The sequence below is a fragment of the Zerene cesonia genome, chromosome 9, assembly GCF_012273895.1.
Source record: "Zerene cesonia ecotype Mississippi chromosome 9, Zerene_cesonia_1.1, whole genome shotgun sequence".
In the NCBI taxonomy this organism is placed as follows: Eukaryota; Metazoa; Arthropoda; class Insecta; order Lepidoptera; family Pieridae; genus Zerene; species Zerene cesonia.
The window spans coordinates 2,296,955-2,311,439 of NC_052110.1; the positions used below are offsets into that span (position 1 = coordinate 2,296,955).

The 14,485-nt window shown below is 30.9% G+C and overlaps 3 protein-coding genes across 3 annotated transcripts in view; 2 read left to right on the top strand and 1 right to left on the bottom strand.

The window, feature by feature from the left end:
• Positions 1-6,121, bottom strand: part of LOC119829144 (rho guanine nucleotide exchange factor 17) — a 99,825-nt gene extending 93,704 nt beyond the window's left edge. Inside the window, exon 1 of the mRNA XM_038351544.1 lies at positions 5,790-6,121. The gene's annotated coding sequence lies outside the window, so the exon portion shown is untranslated. The remainder of the gene's footprint in view (positions 1-5,789) is intronic.
• Positions 6,122-9,377: 3,256 nt separating this feature from the next.
• LOC119828977 lies at positions 9,378-13,318 on the top strand. The gene is made up of 6 exons (XM_038351319.1): positions 9,378-9,569; positions 9,665-9,902; positions 10,424-10,491; positions 11,150-11,269; positions 11,813-11,863; positions 12,158-13,318. Exons 2-6 carry the CDS (start codon positions 9,716-9,718, stop codon positions 12,242-12,244), a joined length of 513 nt encoding a protein of 170 aa, XP_038207247.1. The 5' UTR covers positions 9,378-9,569; positions 9,665-9,715; the 3' UTR covers positions 12,245-13,318.
• Positions 13,319-14,204: 886 nt separating this feature from the next.
• Positions 14,205-14,485, top strand: part of LOC119829145 — a 5,033-nt gene continuing 4,752 nt past the window's right edge. Inside the window, exon 1 of the mRNA XM_038351545.1 lies at positions 14,205-14,232. Coding sequence (XP_038207473.1) covers positions 14,205-14,232 — 28 coding nt within the window. The remainder of the gene's footprint in view (positions 14,233-14,485) is intronic.

The following is a 14,485-nucleotide window of genomic DNA, read 5'->3' on the forward strand; positions in this document are numbered from 1 at the left end:
CGATTGCAGAAATGTAAAAAATGAAAGACGAAAACCTATTCCTTTCCTTTCTTTTTAACTTGTAATTCGCGTAAAGCTTTCAGCTAATATATTATATTATATTTATATTACATTGTCTAATAGGGACAACAATCACTATATAGTATAAAACAAAATCGCTGTCTCTGTCCCTATGTCCCTATGTATATGCTTAAATCTTTAAAATTACGCAACAAAATTTGTAAGTGTGGATTGATGGATGGTGTGTATGTATGGTTGGATGAATGGATGGTTGTATGGATGTTTGTTTCAGAGATAAAATTTGGTAAAGAGATAGATTATAGTGTGGAATAGCACATAGGCTACTTTTTACCCGGGTACCATGCGAGTAACGCAGCGGGTTAAAGCTAGTATTAAATAACACATTCAAATCTCAAACAAAATCTATACAACATGAAATATTATACACATTATCCATTGACATAAATATAAGTCAATTTTTTCCGCATTAATTAATATTCAAGATGGATATCTAAAACGATAGTAATAGACTTTAATGTATGTCGTACATCTAGATAAAATGTTTGAATTATTAGCTGGATAAACAAAATGATATTTGTGATTCTATGAAGTCAAACCTACATTTTGATTTCGCCGAATTATCGGATTTGTTGTTGGTTATGTAATAGGCGAGAGCTGATCAAGAAAGCCTCGTTTTATTTCAAGTCAATTATAATCAACTAGCTGCGCCCCGCGTTTTCACCCGCGTAAGTCCGTATCCCGTAGGAACATCGGGATAAAAAGTTGCCTATATGTTATTCCAGTTGTCCAGCTGTCTACGTACCAAATTTCATTGCAATCGGTTCAGAAGTTTTTGCGTGAAAGAGCAACAAACACGCACACACATCCTTACAAACTTTCGCATTTATAATATTAGTAGGAAGTAGGATTCTATACTAATTAAAATTAAAAATGCGTCTTTCTCCTAGAAATTTTACAGTGATAGTTGGAGACCCCAGATGGGTAAATAATTAATTGACCCGGGATGGAAACTTAAGTTAATTTTTTCTCCCGGAAATGCCTCAGGAGCAGGAAATGCTTCTAATAAATCTTTTTCGAAGATTAGACGGGCGAAAAGAGTATGATATATTAAGAATATACAGTCAAAACTCAGTGTCGGAATAAAAATACTTCTGCCTACATAAATGCCTCGGATGATCGGCAATTAGTTTAGACTGTAACATGACATATGTGTACCTACGATGAATATAATTTTGTCGATATCCGTCGGTTATTGAACATACAGATTTAAAACATATACAATTTTTACATACCTACAAAAAATTGTTAAGTATTACGCATACAAAATAAATTTCAATCACATCTTTTATTAAGAACATGTTATAAAGTTATTCATAAATCCCCATACTTAGAAATGTTAGCATCATATTAAAATTATATATATATATAGACATATAAAATTACAGATACCTACATCAAATGAAACAAACCACAACGCCAGCCGAGTTTAATTAATCGAATTAATACAGACACTAACAAAAATTTAATGAACATTCAAATGCTACACGCAAAAGATACGTGTTTGACACTCGTTTTATTTTAGCCCCGTTCGCTGAACGATCCATTTATTTACGATTCTTTTAAACTAAACAGTTAAGCTTGTGTTTTCTGTTTGATGAACTGATATGTGTATATAACCACAGTATTATAATCCATACAGTCGTTCAACGCATATGTTTAGACAGGTCAATGGCATGGGAGCAAGGAGGAATAAACCCGAGCTACGTACGCCATGTTGTTAGCAGCTCGGGACATTGCTTAAGGGCTTACGGATTTCAATTACGGTTTCATTGTATCTGTATTATTTATGTACTATTGAGTACTATTCAGTTGTGACAACCGCGAGACGAACTAAATGGCATATCTTTGTTACAAGAAATTGTATCTAAATTCAATTATGCTAAATGCTAAAGTATTTGTAAACCTATAGAATAATGTGTATTTACCAACCAATGGTCATCAGATTGTCTCTAAGGTGTTAAGCAAATTTAACCGATTGATGATACATTGTTATTAATTACGGTCAAATTATCTTTTCTCCACAGTCTAAATTTATCATTATAATAACTCCATTAAAACTTACGTAACGTTACATAACGTTTTTAGTTACCAACTTCTTCGTTACGCACAGCTATCCTTTTACACAGGAAAGTAATCATTTTATCATTAGCAATAATTATTTTGACAAGCAGTGACATAAATACTCAATAACCAAGCAATTGTATAACTTTGCAACCGGTAGCCATATTATGTAGATCAAAACGAGTTACATGATTTAATCTTGAATTAAAGTTTTACACTACCTTTCCTTTTATTTAAAGAGCGCGTGTAATTGTATGAAATCGATATGGTCAGCACTTGGAGAGATGGATGCGATGAATTTTGATAATTGGAAAGTCTTGTAAAACATACTTTTCTACCAACTTTAGAAAAAGCGAAAAGGGCACATAATCAATCAGACATTTTAGTTTCTACGAGTGTACCATGCGCATAAAACCCGGAAAACTAGGAATGTATGACAGGACCTCGTCTATGATCAATTCGTTAGAATCTTGAGCGTTGAAATATTTCGATGAAAACATAGCTGTATCTATTAGAACAACAGCTGGTTTTATAAAGTCCTAACGACATCTCTATGTTATAAATATAAAATTTAATCTTATTATTTTGACATTTAATTATAATTTCACATATCAAATCGCAATAACAACAAACCTTTACATAACATATATCTATTTTGATCAGCGTTCGCACTTCATAGTATTAATGTAAGCTTGATCTAGTTAAAATTGGTTCATATCAAAGGCTATGTATTCCACTATAAGCGAGAAACGACAGCCACCTTTTATTTATTAATCCGGTAACAAGATGCAAACTTTATATGTATCTAAATAATTAATACTGGTACAGTTCTTAAAGCGACATGTTATTATGGGAAAACAATATGTAGGTTTTATAATGTGTATCCTCACAATAAGATCTAAACAATGTATAGACAAATATTGTACTCATTAGTCATTAGTGTTCCATCCGTAGTGGAATAACGTTTCCCGTATGATAACTTATGTATTTCATTGGTTGACGTGGCTAGAACTGAAGATCGTAGCCCTAGACCGCCCGAGATGGCGGCGCACGACGCCCTCTGCCCCTAACAGGGGCATTACAACAAGTAAGTCAATCTATGCACTTAAATTGCTCCACTGCTGGTCCTGGGAACGGGTCGTATATTATGACGCTAGAGGATTAGGGTGTAGCAGAGCATTTGCCGGGTTGATAGCTTAAGATATTTCACCTTTAGCTTAGCATCCAATATAATAATGCCCCAATATTCTTTCCAAGTACATAGTAATATCAAAGGTATCACGTTACCGAAAGCTGAGACGAGGCTTTACCGTCTTAAATCATTACTTTGTATGAAGTGACCTCAATATAACCGCAGCGGGTCAATATTTTGGTATTCTGAATGACTTTATATAATATTTATATTTCATATTGTAAATATGAGTATTTCAAAGATACACAATTATGCTTTATCGAGCTTTCTTCTTCTATAGCTTCTTCATAAATAATTTCAACCTGTATAGGGTGCCTAAATGATTTAAAGATTAATTACACATAAAGATACAGATTCATTTGCACCCAATAGTGTTTGTTTCTTACTCTCACAAAAACAGATTATTGCTTACAAATGACTATTTTGGGGAACTCCTGTATTATAAATTATTAAATAAAGAGACTGTTTTTTTTTTGCCACAGGATCACACAAGAAATGCGTAGGAACGACCGAATGACGTGAGTTATTCATAAACGTAACAAAATAACATATGTCGTTAATATAACGTTATTTATTATCACGTAAATATTAGCTTTAGATAACGTTGTTTATATAATTCAATACAATGCAGTAAATAAATACGTACGTTCATTATCATTTGAAGTCAGAGATAAGATTTTCAGGATCGAGATTTCTTTCACAAATGTACTTTTTTATAAATAATAATTAGACAGATAACGTTTCAATTGTTATCTTTGGATCAAATTTATTTTCAACTCGCTGCGCCCCGCGATTTCACCCCGTTTTAAAGTTGAATTCTAACTTGCCAACGGCCAATGTGGTATGGGGTAATAAATAAATATGCGACAATACTGTCGTAATTTTAAAATTGACTGAAATCAACGTTTTTGTAGATAATTTAAATATTTTTCATAGAAACTTCCGCACGTGTGGATATTACGAAAAATACGCAACGAATTATATTATAATTCAAACAATATACCAAATAATGTCATAACACGATAATAATAATGTGTATAATTGCATGCCGTGTATATTTATTCGTATCTCTCAAACGTGACTGTTTTGTATGTGAAACTCATAATAATGCTAGTTTGTAGCATGCGTGAATTAAAGTCATGATTTAATCAATTTATTGGGCGTCTGACACATTAATTAGCAATAGTTTACAGCTTTTGTCGTGAACCGACTCTTAATTACGTTAAAGTGCATTTAAAATAACATTTGTTGACATTGTCTTGTATTACATTTGAATTTCATTTGTTAAAACACATTAACGTGCGTAGGTGGTAGGCGTTCCAAAATTAAATTGTAAAAATAACTAGAATATGTATGTATTTTTTTTTAATACTGGCCACTCGAATGTAAAAAAAAATTGCATAATTTTGTTCTATTGTGTATTGCAATTTGCAACCAAATATAAATATTTCTTTACGTGGATAGGGACGTTGTGAATATTGAGTACCTAACAATATTATTTTGGCATGGGATATTTAAGTAAATCGTAATTATATTTTGCCATTTTACGACCATAAGGTACCTTCTATAGTCTATACCCACTTATATACGGTATATCTAGACAGCAAAGGCAATAATTTGTAAGAAATCCTAAACTCCTTATTCTGTAGATACATAACCTACAGAAAAAGGAGAATGATAATAAGCATATTTGTACCTACAATAACTTTTGAGTATACACCTATACAGTTTTTTAATAGTGTACCAATTGATTTAATTTCAATCGAGCTACTGAAGACTGAAATAAGTACGCGTTTTTGAATGCCTTTTTCGAGATTCCCGCCGATGGTATAGTAACGATATAAACAAAAATCTGGATTCAAATAAATTTAAAATATCTAACAACCAGGGGGTTTTGGGTTCCATACCGCCCACTCCCCTCCGAAAAGTTGAATACATTGAAAGTCGTGAAATTGTTCCACTGCTTGCTAAGACTCCCATAATTCCATACGGGAACTCTTGGATTTTTTATTTTTAAATATTTTGTCTTATATAATAAGGGTTGGGTATTTTACATTTTAGCATCTTGACTTAAAAATTATACTTTAACATAAAAAGTAAAGCTTAAACTGTCTAAGTACGTACCTAAACGCAAAATTATTACAAAATTTGCATGAGTATTGCGAAAATAAAGTTGCCAATAAGAAAAAGACGAGTACAATACAATCATAACTTGTTTACCTACTTACAAAACAAAGCACTAACTTATCTCCAAGTGCAACGAGCAATATAACAAAGTTAGGTAACTATAAATACTTACTATGTGTAGCTAACATAATTAAGACTTAAATCCAGTCACGAAGCCAGGTCTAACTGGACTTTAATATCAGATATATTATACGGTTAATCTATAAAAATTTTGACATTAATTCCTATAAGAAACAAATGAATATATCCGAATCACGAATCCACTTACCAGTATTTCAATCAGATAAAAAGGATGACAATGAACTTGACTCAGAACTAATTGGTATCAGATACCACACTCGAGACCAATACCGGTACAATTTCACTCCTATCAAACTTTTTAACACAACACAGGATCCGATGCAAGAGTTGCAGTATAAAAATATTATGTTCCTTTTCAAAATGACGCACTTATTCACATACACTGACGAATTTCACATTTTGGTTAGACGGATTGTAAACCAAAAGTTGCGTGGTCGGGTCGTGTTTAAAAAAAAACGATCTCAAATCTTGCCGGCAACAAAAATCAACACCGCGAGTGCGCAAACGCGGGCGGGACGTTCTAAAACTGAACCAACGAGTATGAAGTTCGCTCAATCAGAAACCCGAGCACGGTGCACGATCAGGCGAAACGTAACTCACTTCACATCCAAATATTACGATAAAATATTTGAAGGCTTATTTTTTATAGCGCACGCCTAAACTCTACAATATTTTTAGATAAATTGACACTAGAAAATTTTTCCTTTGCAATGATGTATGAAAAAGTCGTAGTTAGGTCACTCGGGAGAACGTATTGAAAATTATGGGTCAATGCTCTCATCAATAATGCACGGTATAAAAAAGAACCAAAGAAATATGTGACACACAATAATGATGCAGTGTAAATTTATTTTAGTGTCGCCTGCAAATTTATTTAAAAACCGTCTCAGTGAAACAGAAAATATTATATAACGGGGTTATAACAAATTCCCTCGATCTATAACCCAGATGAAGTCTAATTTTGTACAAAGAAGTTACTTTTGTTGCCAAAAATATACTCTACATATAATAAAGCTTAATATAAAGAACGGTGCGCCGCTTTCAAAAAATAATAAATAAAGGGCTTTGAGTTTGTTTATGTCTGTTAAACGTTTTTATACACGAAGTAATTAATAATGTTAAGCTCTTGATAATCCTGCTTTTACTTCCTTGGAAAGTTAATATCATGTAGTTAGTTATATAAAAATACTTTTAACGGTCGTAAGTGGTGGCCATGCAAATACGATCGATGATTTTCATGATATAAATATGAACCACTACTTTTAGAAATTGAAGACTTTTTAACGGATTTTAAAAGCGATTTATGTTGTAAAATGTTCGAAACGTCTGGATGAAATACCTAATGAATAAATCGCGATTCAAATCCGTTAGAAATTGTTTAATATCGAAATGTATAATATTTGCGTAAAATCAAACACAAGAAAATACCAGTAAGTAGTAGTGGTATTTTCTTGTGTTTTGTTGTATTGTTTATTTTAGCACATAAAATATATATTAGTAGGAATGTTACTGTATATTTAAAAAAAAATTATTAAGAACCACCAGTAATTGTTTTTTTTTTGAATAAATAAATTTATCATACGTTTTATATTCAAAATTTCCACACAAGTAATTGTAATAATTACTTTTTTACTAATCTACTTCTCTTAAAACACAATTTGTAAGAATAATAAATAGCCCGCCAGTGTTGACATGTTCTATCTCTTATATATAAAATTCTCGTGTCACAGTTTTCGTTGCCATACTCCTCCGAAACGGCTTGACCGATTCCTCTGAAATTTGGTAAGCATATTGGGTAGGTCTGAGAATCGGCCAACATCTATTTTTTATCCCGATATTCCTACGGGATACGGACTTACGCGGGTGAAACCGCGGGGCGCAGCTAGTATTTAAATAATTTTATGATAAAATATATTCAATAAACATTTTATAGTAACAATATGTAACAACACAAGTACTATATATATTACGTACAGTTTATAATACCACAATATCATCGTTTGTTATAGTGTTATCATATTGACATTGCTTATACGAATCGCAGTCGCGACAATTCGCGATCGTTCACCGATAGAGAGTAATCATTGATTGCTTTATCGATTTTTATCGGTCATTCGCACATAACAATCATTGTATTACAATGACGGTAATAGCATTATAAACAATCTGCCGAATTTACAGGTTTAATTGTTAGTTTCGCAAATTTTGAAAGTTTTCAAATTATATTTTTATAGACAAATTTTTGACAATTCGATAAAATACAAATTAACATAGGAAAAATACGGTAAAACTGAAACAAACTTTTTAGAAATCGGTTAACAATGTGTACCTATTTACGTGTTACGTATTTTATGGATATGAAGAGATGTGAGTATATAATACACTTTTCGTAAAATGTTAAAATTTAATCCCTGAAATGCTAAATTGAGTAAACCATAATCATCATTATCATCGTCATCATCAGCCCATATATGTTCCCACTGCTGAGTCACGGGGCTCCTATGAGGGTTCAAGCCATAATCCACCAGGCTGGCCAAGTGCGGGTTGGCAGAGGTCACATGTCGTCGAATTTTTGATTTTCAGACATGCCGGTTTCCTCACGATGTTTTCCTTCACCGTTTCGGGCAGTGGCAATGTTATTCACATATGCAGGTAAATTGAAGTATCTATTTATTTCCTGCACGCTCGCTTTATCGATATTGAAGTCCGAGGTCCTCACCACTGAGCCACCATTGCTTTTTAAATATATAATAAACTACATTCAATTAATATTTTTGTTTTTGATGTGCGTATTTGATTTTCCAGTCTTTAAAGACGTCAATCATAATTATTTTGTTGATCATTTTTATTACTATCTCAATGTATTTGAAAAAAAGTTATCCTATCTTGTTCAAGATACGCTCATACTAAAGATAATACCTATACATTTTTTCAAGTATTTAAGAGTCTTGATATAGTACATTTAAATTTCAATATAAAAATAAAAGATTTTGAATATTTTCGCTTCACAATTAAAAATCATAATATTCGATGCCTGGAAGCTACTTTGTAGTAGAGAACGCGCCCCAAAAGAAGTCCATAGACTTAGAGCTGCTTGGTCGGTGAAGAAAATAATTCTGTCCGTGTTGTTTAAGTCAAATACCAATAAAGTTGTGGTAAATGTATATTTAAAAGGTTTATAGAAAATACCGCTTCGTTTTATTTGATGAGTATGGACGTTTATTTATTTATTAATGCAAGAGTAGCGAAATTATAGACAACAATTATTACGATGCTACTCTATCATGTAAGAATGTTATATGTCTGTAAGTTATATATCAAGTAGATAATAGTGGTTACTGATGTATGAAGTGTGAAGTGTGAATTGTCTAGACGCATTAATTATTAAAGTTTATCTTTGACTTCTCAAATTTAGTTTATACATTCGGCTTCGCTATGAATATCCTTGATGGAGCGCACTCTACTACCAAAGCAGAGCGATGTACATTAGACTTTTACCGGTATAATAATTATAAGGGGGATGTGGTGGATAAAATATGAAAAGTGTAAACAGTAGCATAGATTGTAGAAATGATAGGCATATATTTTATTACTATATAGTACTGTCTATTTCGGTAGTCCTAAACATTTACTGCCATTTCACATAGTTTCTCGTTTAAATAAATTATTCAATACAAAGTCAAAACTACTTTGTATGTCTTTATTTACCTTATTTATAGGTATTTTTTGCATAATATGGCAACCCATTTAAATCCGTTAAACGTCAGTGACGTGAAGTTTGTCAACTTTGTAAGCGTCAGCTTTCAAAAGTCATTTCATTTGAATTTGAAAACAAGTAAAAGTTAAGCTATAATAAACACAACTTTATGAGTTGAAAGTAAATGAGAAGATATATCTAATAGTAAATATGAATAAATTGTAACACACCAGTTGACGTACATACAATTTTACCACGAATAATAAGAAGGTATAAACAACGTGTGTATAGGTGTGGCCGTATAAAGCTACACTTATAAAAGTACTATCAAACTTTTATTTTATATAATAATATCGCTGTTTCAGGGTACGACGACCTCAAAACCTTGAGATATACGACGTAAATAAATAAACAAGATGCCGGTATTAGAGTCCTGTTGGTCACCATGTATATGGTCTTCAAATGTGAAGAGTGGGAGCAGGGCTGTAGCCGCGTATACCGCAGCTATGGGCATCATACTGATAACGTTTATAGCCTATCAAATGGACGGAGGAGATTCAACACAACTCTGGAATCCACTATTCGAAGCTGATGTGAGAGGATGTAAGTTTAACCTTTATCTTTATATCGTTTAGTATTTATATTTGAAAGGTTGAATTATAATCAAAATACTAATTTGGACCAACCTCCCAAAAACTAAGGAGGTTCTCAATTTGACTTAATTTTTTTATTGATTTGATACTTGATGACTCTGTGGCTTTTCAACTGAACAATTGTTTCATTTGTTGTCATCAATCTTGAATTTGAAGTGGTAATCTTATTTCACATATAACACACTTCTATTATCAAAGATAGCTCTTCAAGAGTAATTCATTTATGACATTCAGTAGAATTGTATATTTCTTTTTATTTTAACAATTTTAATTAACTTAACACTACAACACTCTTCTATGATAAATCACGCAGATTATAGAATTTTTTATATATCTTATACCCTTATGTAGTAATTCTATTATTTAAAGTGTTACATAATTACATAGGTATGCTATTTATTATATAAGTTATCTTATATTTTATTTTTCATAATGCAAAACAATAATTGAAAATATATGTATCATTTTCAGCTCTTCAAGTTTTTGGAATAATATTTATTGTGATTCTTGCCACTCTGATTGTGTCTTCTATCTTAATGGTAAGTAAACAAACTTTATTGAATATCAATAAATAGTTCATGATATGTAACAGTGTTCAAAAATATCAAATACTTAATATTATAATTAGCAATACAAGATATATTATAAAATTTAAACATTGGATATACACTATCAAACCCTGAAAGAGAAATAATGTACTTAAACTTGTAAAACATGTCCTTAAGCAAATGTCATGTATTAGATTAGACAATAGAGCATTAGAAGAGAAATTTAGTTTTAGTTTCTATATTAATTGTTTTCTGGATGAGGTCTGTGAGTATATTTAGAGTGGAAGTTACCTGCTTTCAATCCTTATTCACTGTAAATCTCTATTCCTGTGCCCCTTGTGAGGTATGGGGCAAATGCACAATATTTATGCATACTTAGTTCAGCTCTTGGTTTCCTTTCTAATCATATAAATCTTTTGCCAGATCCAGACAATTATTTTATTTTTCACTATTACAGTAGGGTGATATAATATACTGATATGCTATTATTGTATATTGTATATTATATATAAGTAATAAACACTATACCTCCAGTGGAGGAAGTAGTTTATCTACAGCAAATCGTTACCAAATTTTTCTTTTCAACTTACACCAAAACATAAAGCTACATTCTACTCTGTTTTCATAACAATTGTCTTATAATTTTCAGGTCATCGGCATGAATATATGGATGCGAGGCTTAATGTTACCGTGGATGATTACAATGGGGCTTATCATATTGTTTCAAATTATATTCAGCCTCTGGCTCATCGGTGGTTACTATATTTATGTGAGTATAATTTTTTGTTTGTTTATTAAAATATTAGAAATTTTAAAACTTGAGAAAGTCTCAAACAAAGTAGGTGTTTTTGATTTTGTAATGTGGTATTTTAAATGTATAAATTAATTGCCAGAACTATATGTAGGATATGTGTAAAATAATGTAAATATGTAAAGCAAAAGATAGTGAATCTTTTGCCTGCAGCCTCGCTCATATGGTCAAAGTATATATACATACAGTTGTCATACTTGTAAAAATTTTTTCATAGTGACACCTGTCGGAATTTATAAATTTCGCAGTGATTCAAACGCGTATCTTAATGCATTTTCTCACAACTTCGGAATGAGATGTTTAACTGTTGTAAAATTTTGCTTATGTCCCTCCCTAACCTCCTAACTATCTCTAGATATTTATAGTTTCTAATAGATCCCATATTTATAGTAAACTTTTATTAATAACCAGCTAACTGCCTGAAATTAAATTCATCATATTAAAAATTAAGAGTACATTGAAATAGTATTAAGTTCAAATTTATGGATTTTTTGTTTACAGTTGGACGCCACATTTGCAGCCTTGCTAAACTTTCTCTGGGTGTCTTACAATGTAAGTTTTTAAATTTATTTTCTTACTACTTTCCGCCACGGTACCACATTACACGGGGTTTTTCAAAATGCGCGGGCAAATTTTGATGGTATGTGGTGGCCATCTTGTTTTTGTGATATCTGTCAAATACATTTTTTTAATTCAGTTTTTGTTTGTTCTGTTGATAATAATAAATAAGCGTTAGAACGAATGCTTATGTATACTGAGTATGAAGTGAATAATGAAAAATTGTAAATAATAATACATGTATTTACTTAAAGCTGTTAATTTAATGTTACGTTTGTTTTGTTCCAGATCTATTGTTGGTTATGTGTGTTATCTCAATACCAAATCATACTGGAAATGCAATCGCCGAATATAGAAATATTAGTGGAATACTAACACTGGATCTATTACGAGTTAAGTCCTTCCCATATAATATTTGTTTGCTTTAGTATGGTTGATTTTTGATGTTATATATTATCATAGGAGTTGTGATAATCTTAAAGAAAATACAATTGTCTTTTAATATGGGAATGGGATGTGTTAATTGTTTCAATGTTGTAGTTATGAATTAATATTCATAGAATTCCAATTTTATTAAGCGGGTCTTGTTATAATTGGATGCAGGATAGTTTCTCATAATAGAAATTATACATAAAAAATATTGAGAATTTTTGAATTAATAGTCATCTTCGATAAAACAAAAGTATTTGTTTTATATTATTTCAGACGAATAACGATGCACAAATAGAATTGACTATAAAAAATGATGGATGAATAAACTGATTTACCATTACATATATGTAAAATTTTGTATTAAGTTATAATATGATTTTATAATTTTTATAATATAAAAATGTATCTTTATTCCTTAAGCTTTTCTGACGCATTGAATATATAAATTACTGAATATACATATATATTATATAATTTTTCGGGTCCATTCCAATAATGGACATACTCTGTTAGATGATTTTTTCTAAATCGTGTCCCAAAGAAGTTGTGTTTCATTTGTCCATGTGATTTTTTTTTTTTTGTTATAATAATAAAGAATAGGATACAGAAAATGATTCTAAAATGCTTCATTTACAGTTATTCAGATTCATCTTTTGTTAAATTGACTATGTTTCATCAAATGCTGTAATGCTTGTTTTTATAAAAGATCATATAAAATAATACTTATTTAAATTTGTTTACAGCTTCTTAGAAGGAAAAAGTAAAGTTTTTATTAAGATATCTATCTATGTATTTATACCTTTTTGTATAAATTTATCTTTTTTTTACGTTTTTATGTTTATAGAATTCTTAGAAATAAGTTAGTATAGGCTCTATTTTTATATAGTACAACCCAGGTCCGTCCAGTGTATAGACTGATGAAATCACATTATATTTAATTTGTATAATGCCTTAACTTACTTTGTATTACAATTTCACTGTGTTCTTAGTGTAATAAAGTAATTAAGATTTGAAATTCTTGTTTTATTTTATATGTTTCAGAGATAACCTCTGATAAATGACCTTTTAAAATTTTAGATTTTCATGTTAAATTGTAGTATCGAATAAGTTAATTATAAATTCTCGGTTTCCATCGCAAAGTCGGAAGTTAAAGACTAGTTGAGCTTGCCGAAAATAAATAGATTTGATGCTGATGGTAATAATGAATCATTATAAAAATAAGATGCCTGCAATCAGTGATTTTTACAGAGAAACCCTTATTCCATGTGTCGGCGGCCATATTAATGTTAACACATTAATAGGTATTGAAATACTTCATATTAAAAAAAATGAACGTTTACAATGAAACTAAATATAACGACTTCGTTAAATTAAGGATAATTGGGTAAATATGTAGGGACAAAAGGTGTCGCAAGAAGCTGGTTTGGATGCATTTTAGCGCCATCTTTCGCATTTAGGAGGAACTAAATGCAACAGATCGTGTGTGTAAACAGTAAAGTGATATAGTGACATCAAATGTTTATTCTTTATTTTATTTATTGTACAACAGATGTCACTGTTCTACAAAAATAAGTTTTTTATTATCAGTTTTAAATGTTAGTTGTGGTTTTTATACCACTCAACTACTGGACCGATCTGGTCGTTCCAGGTGATCAGCACAAAGCTGGAGAGGTTGTTTGTTTGAACTCGCTAATTTCAATAACTACTAGACCGATTTCAAAAATTCTTTCACCGTTGGAAACTACTGTGCTATAGTCTATATAGGTATAGTCTATATAGGTGGCAAAGCCGGGGCGGACCGGACTAGTATAGCATAAAAATAAATCGTTATACGCTACATTCACAGCGCTTGATCCTGGATTTTGTTTTATTTTAAAGAAATATTATTTAACGGGTCTTCTATATGGGTTTTTGTGGCACACAAATAAAAGGTACTTTACTAAGGTACTTTACGTTATATATTATACGGTATATATAGCCGCTTGCACACATGAAATTATTAAGTTGGAAACAAATACCTGTACTGTTTGACAACGAATAATTTAATTTTGTTACAATTATTGTACACTTAATTTTTTTTATTCTGTTATATAACAGAAGGAAATTGATCTGCGATAGATTGGAAAACAGCTTCTATAATATTCATAGTTTAGTTACTTATTTTGTATTTTTTTTCAAGTTTAA

What these genes read in the sequence shown, in the direction of transcription:
- LOC119828977 (XM_038351319.1), top strand. Translation starts at nt 9,716, where the DNA reads ATGCCGGTATTAGAGTCCTGTTGGTCACCATGTATATGGTCTTCAAAT. An exon ending in TCGGTGGTTACTATATTTAT is followed by an intron (nt 11,270 to 11,812) that starts GTGAGTATAATT and finishes TTTTGTTTACAG; the next exon opens with TTGGACGCCACATTTGCAGC. An exon ending in TTCTCTGGGTGTCTTACAAT is followed by an intron (nt 11,864 to 12,157) that starts GTAAGTTTTTAA and finishes GTTTTGTTCCAG; the next exon opens with ATCTATTGTTGGTTATGTGT.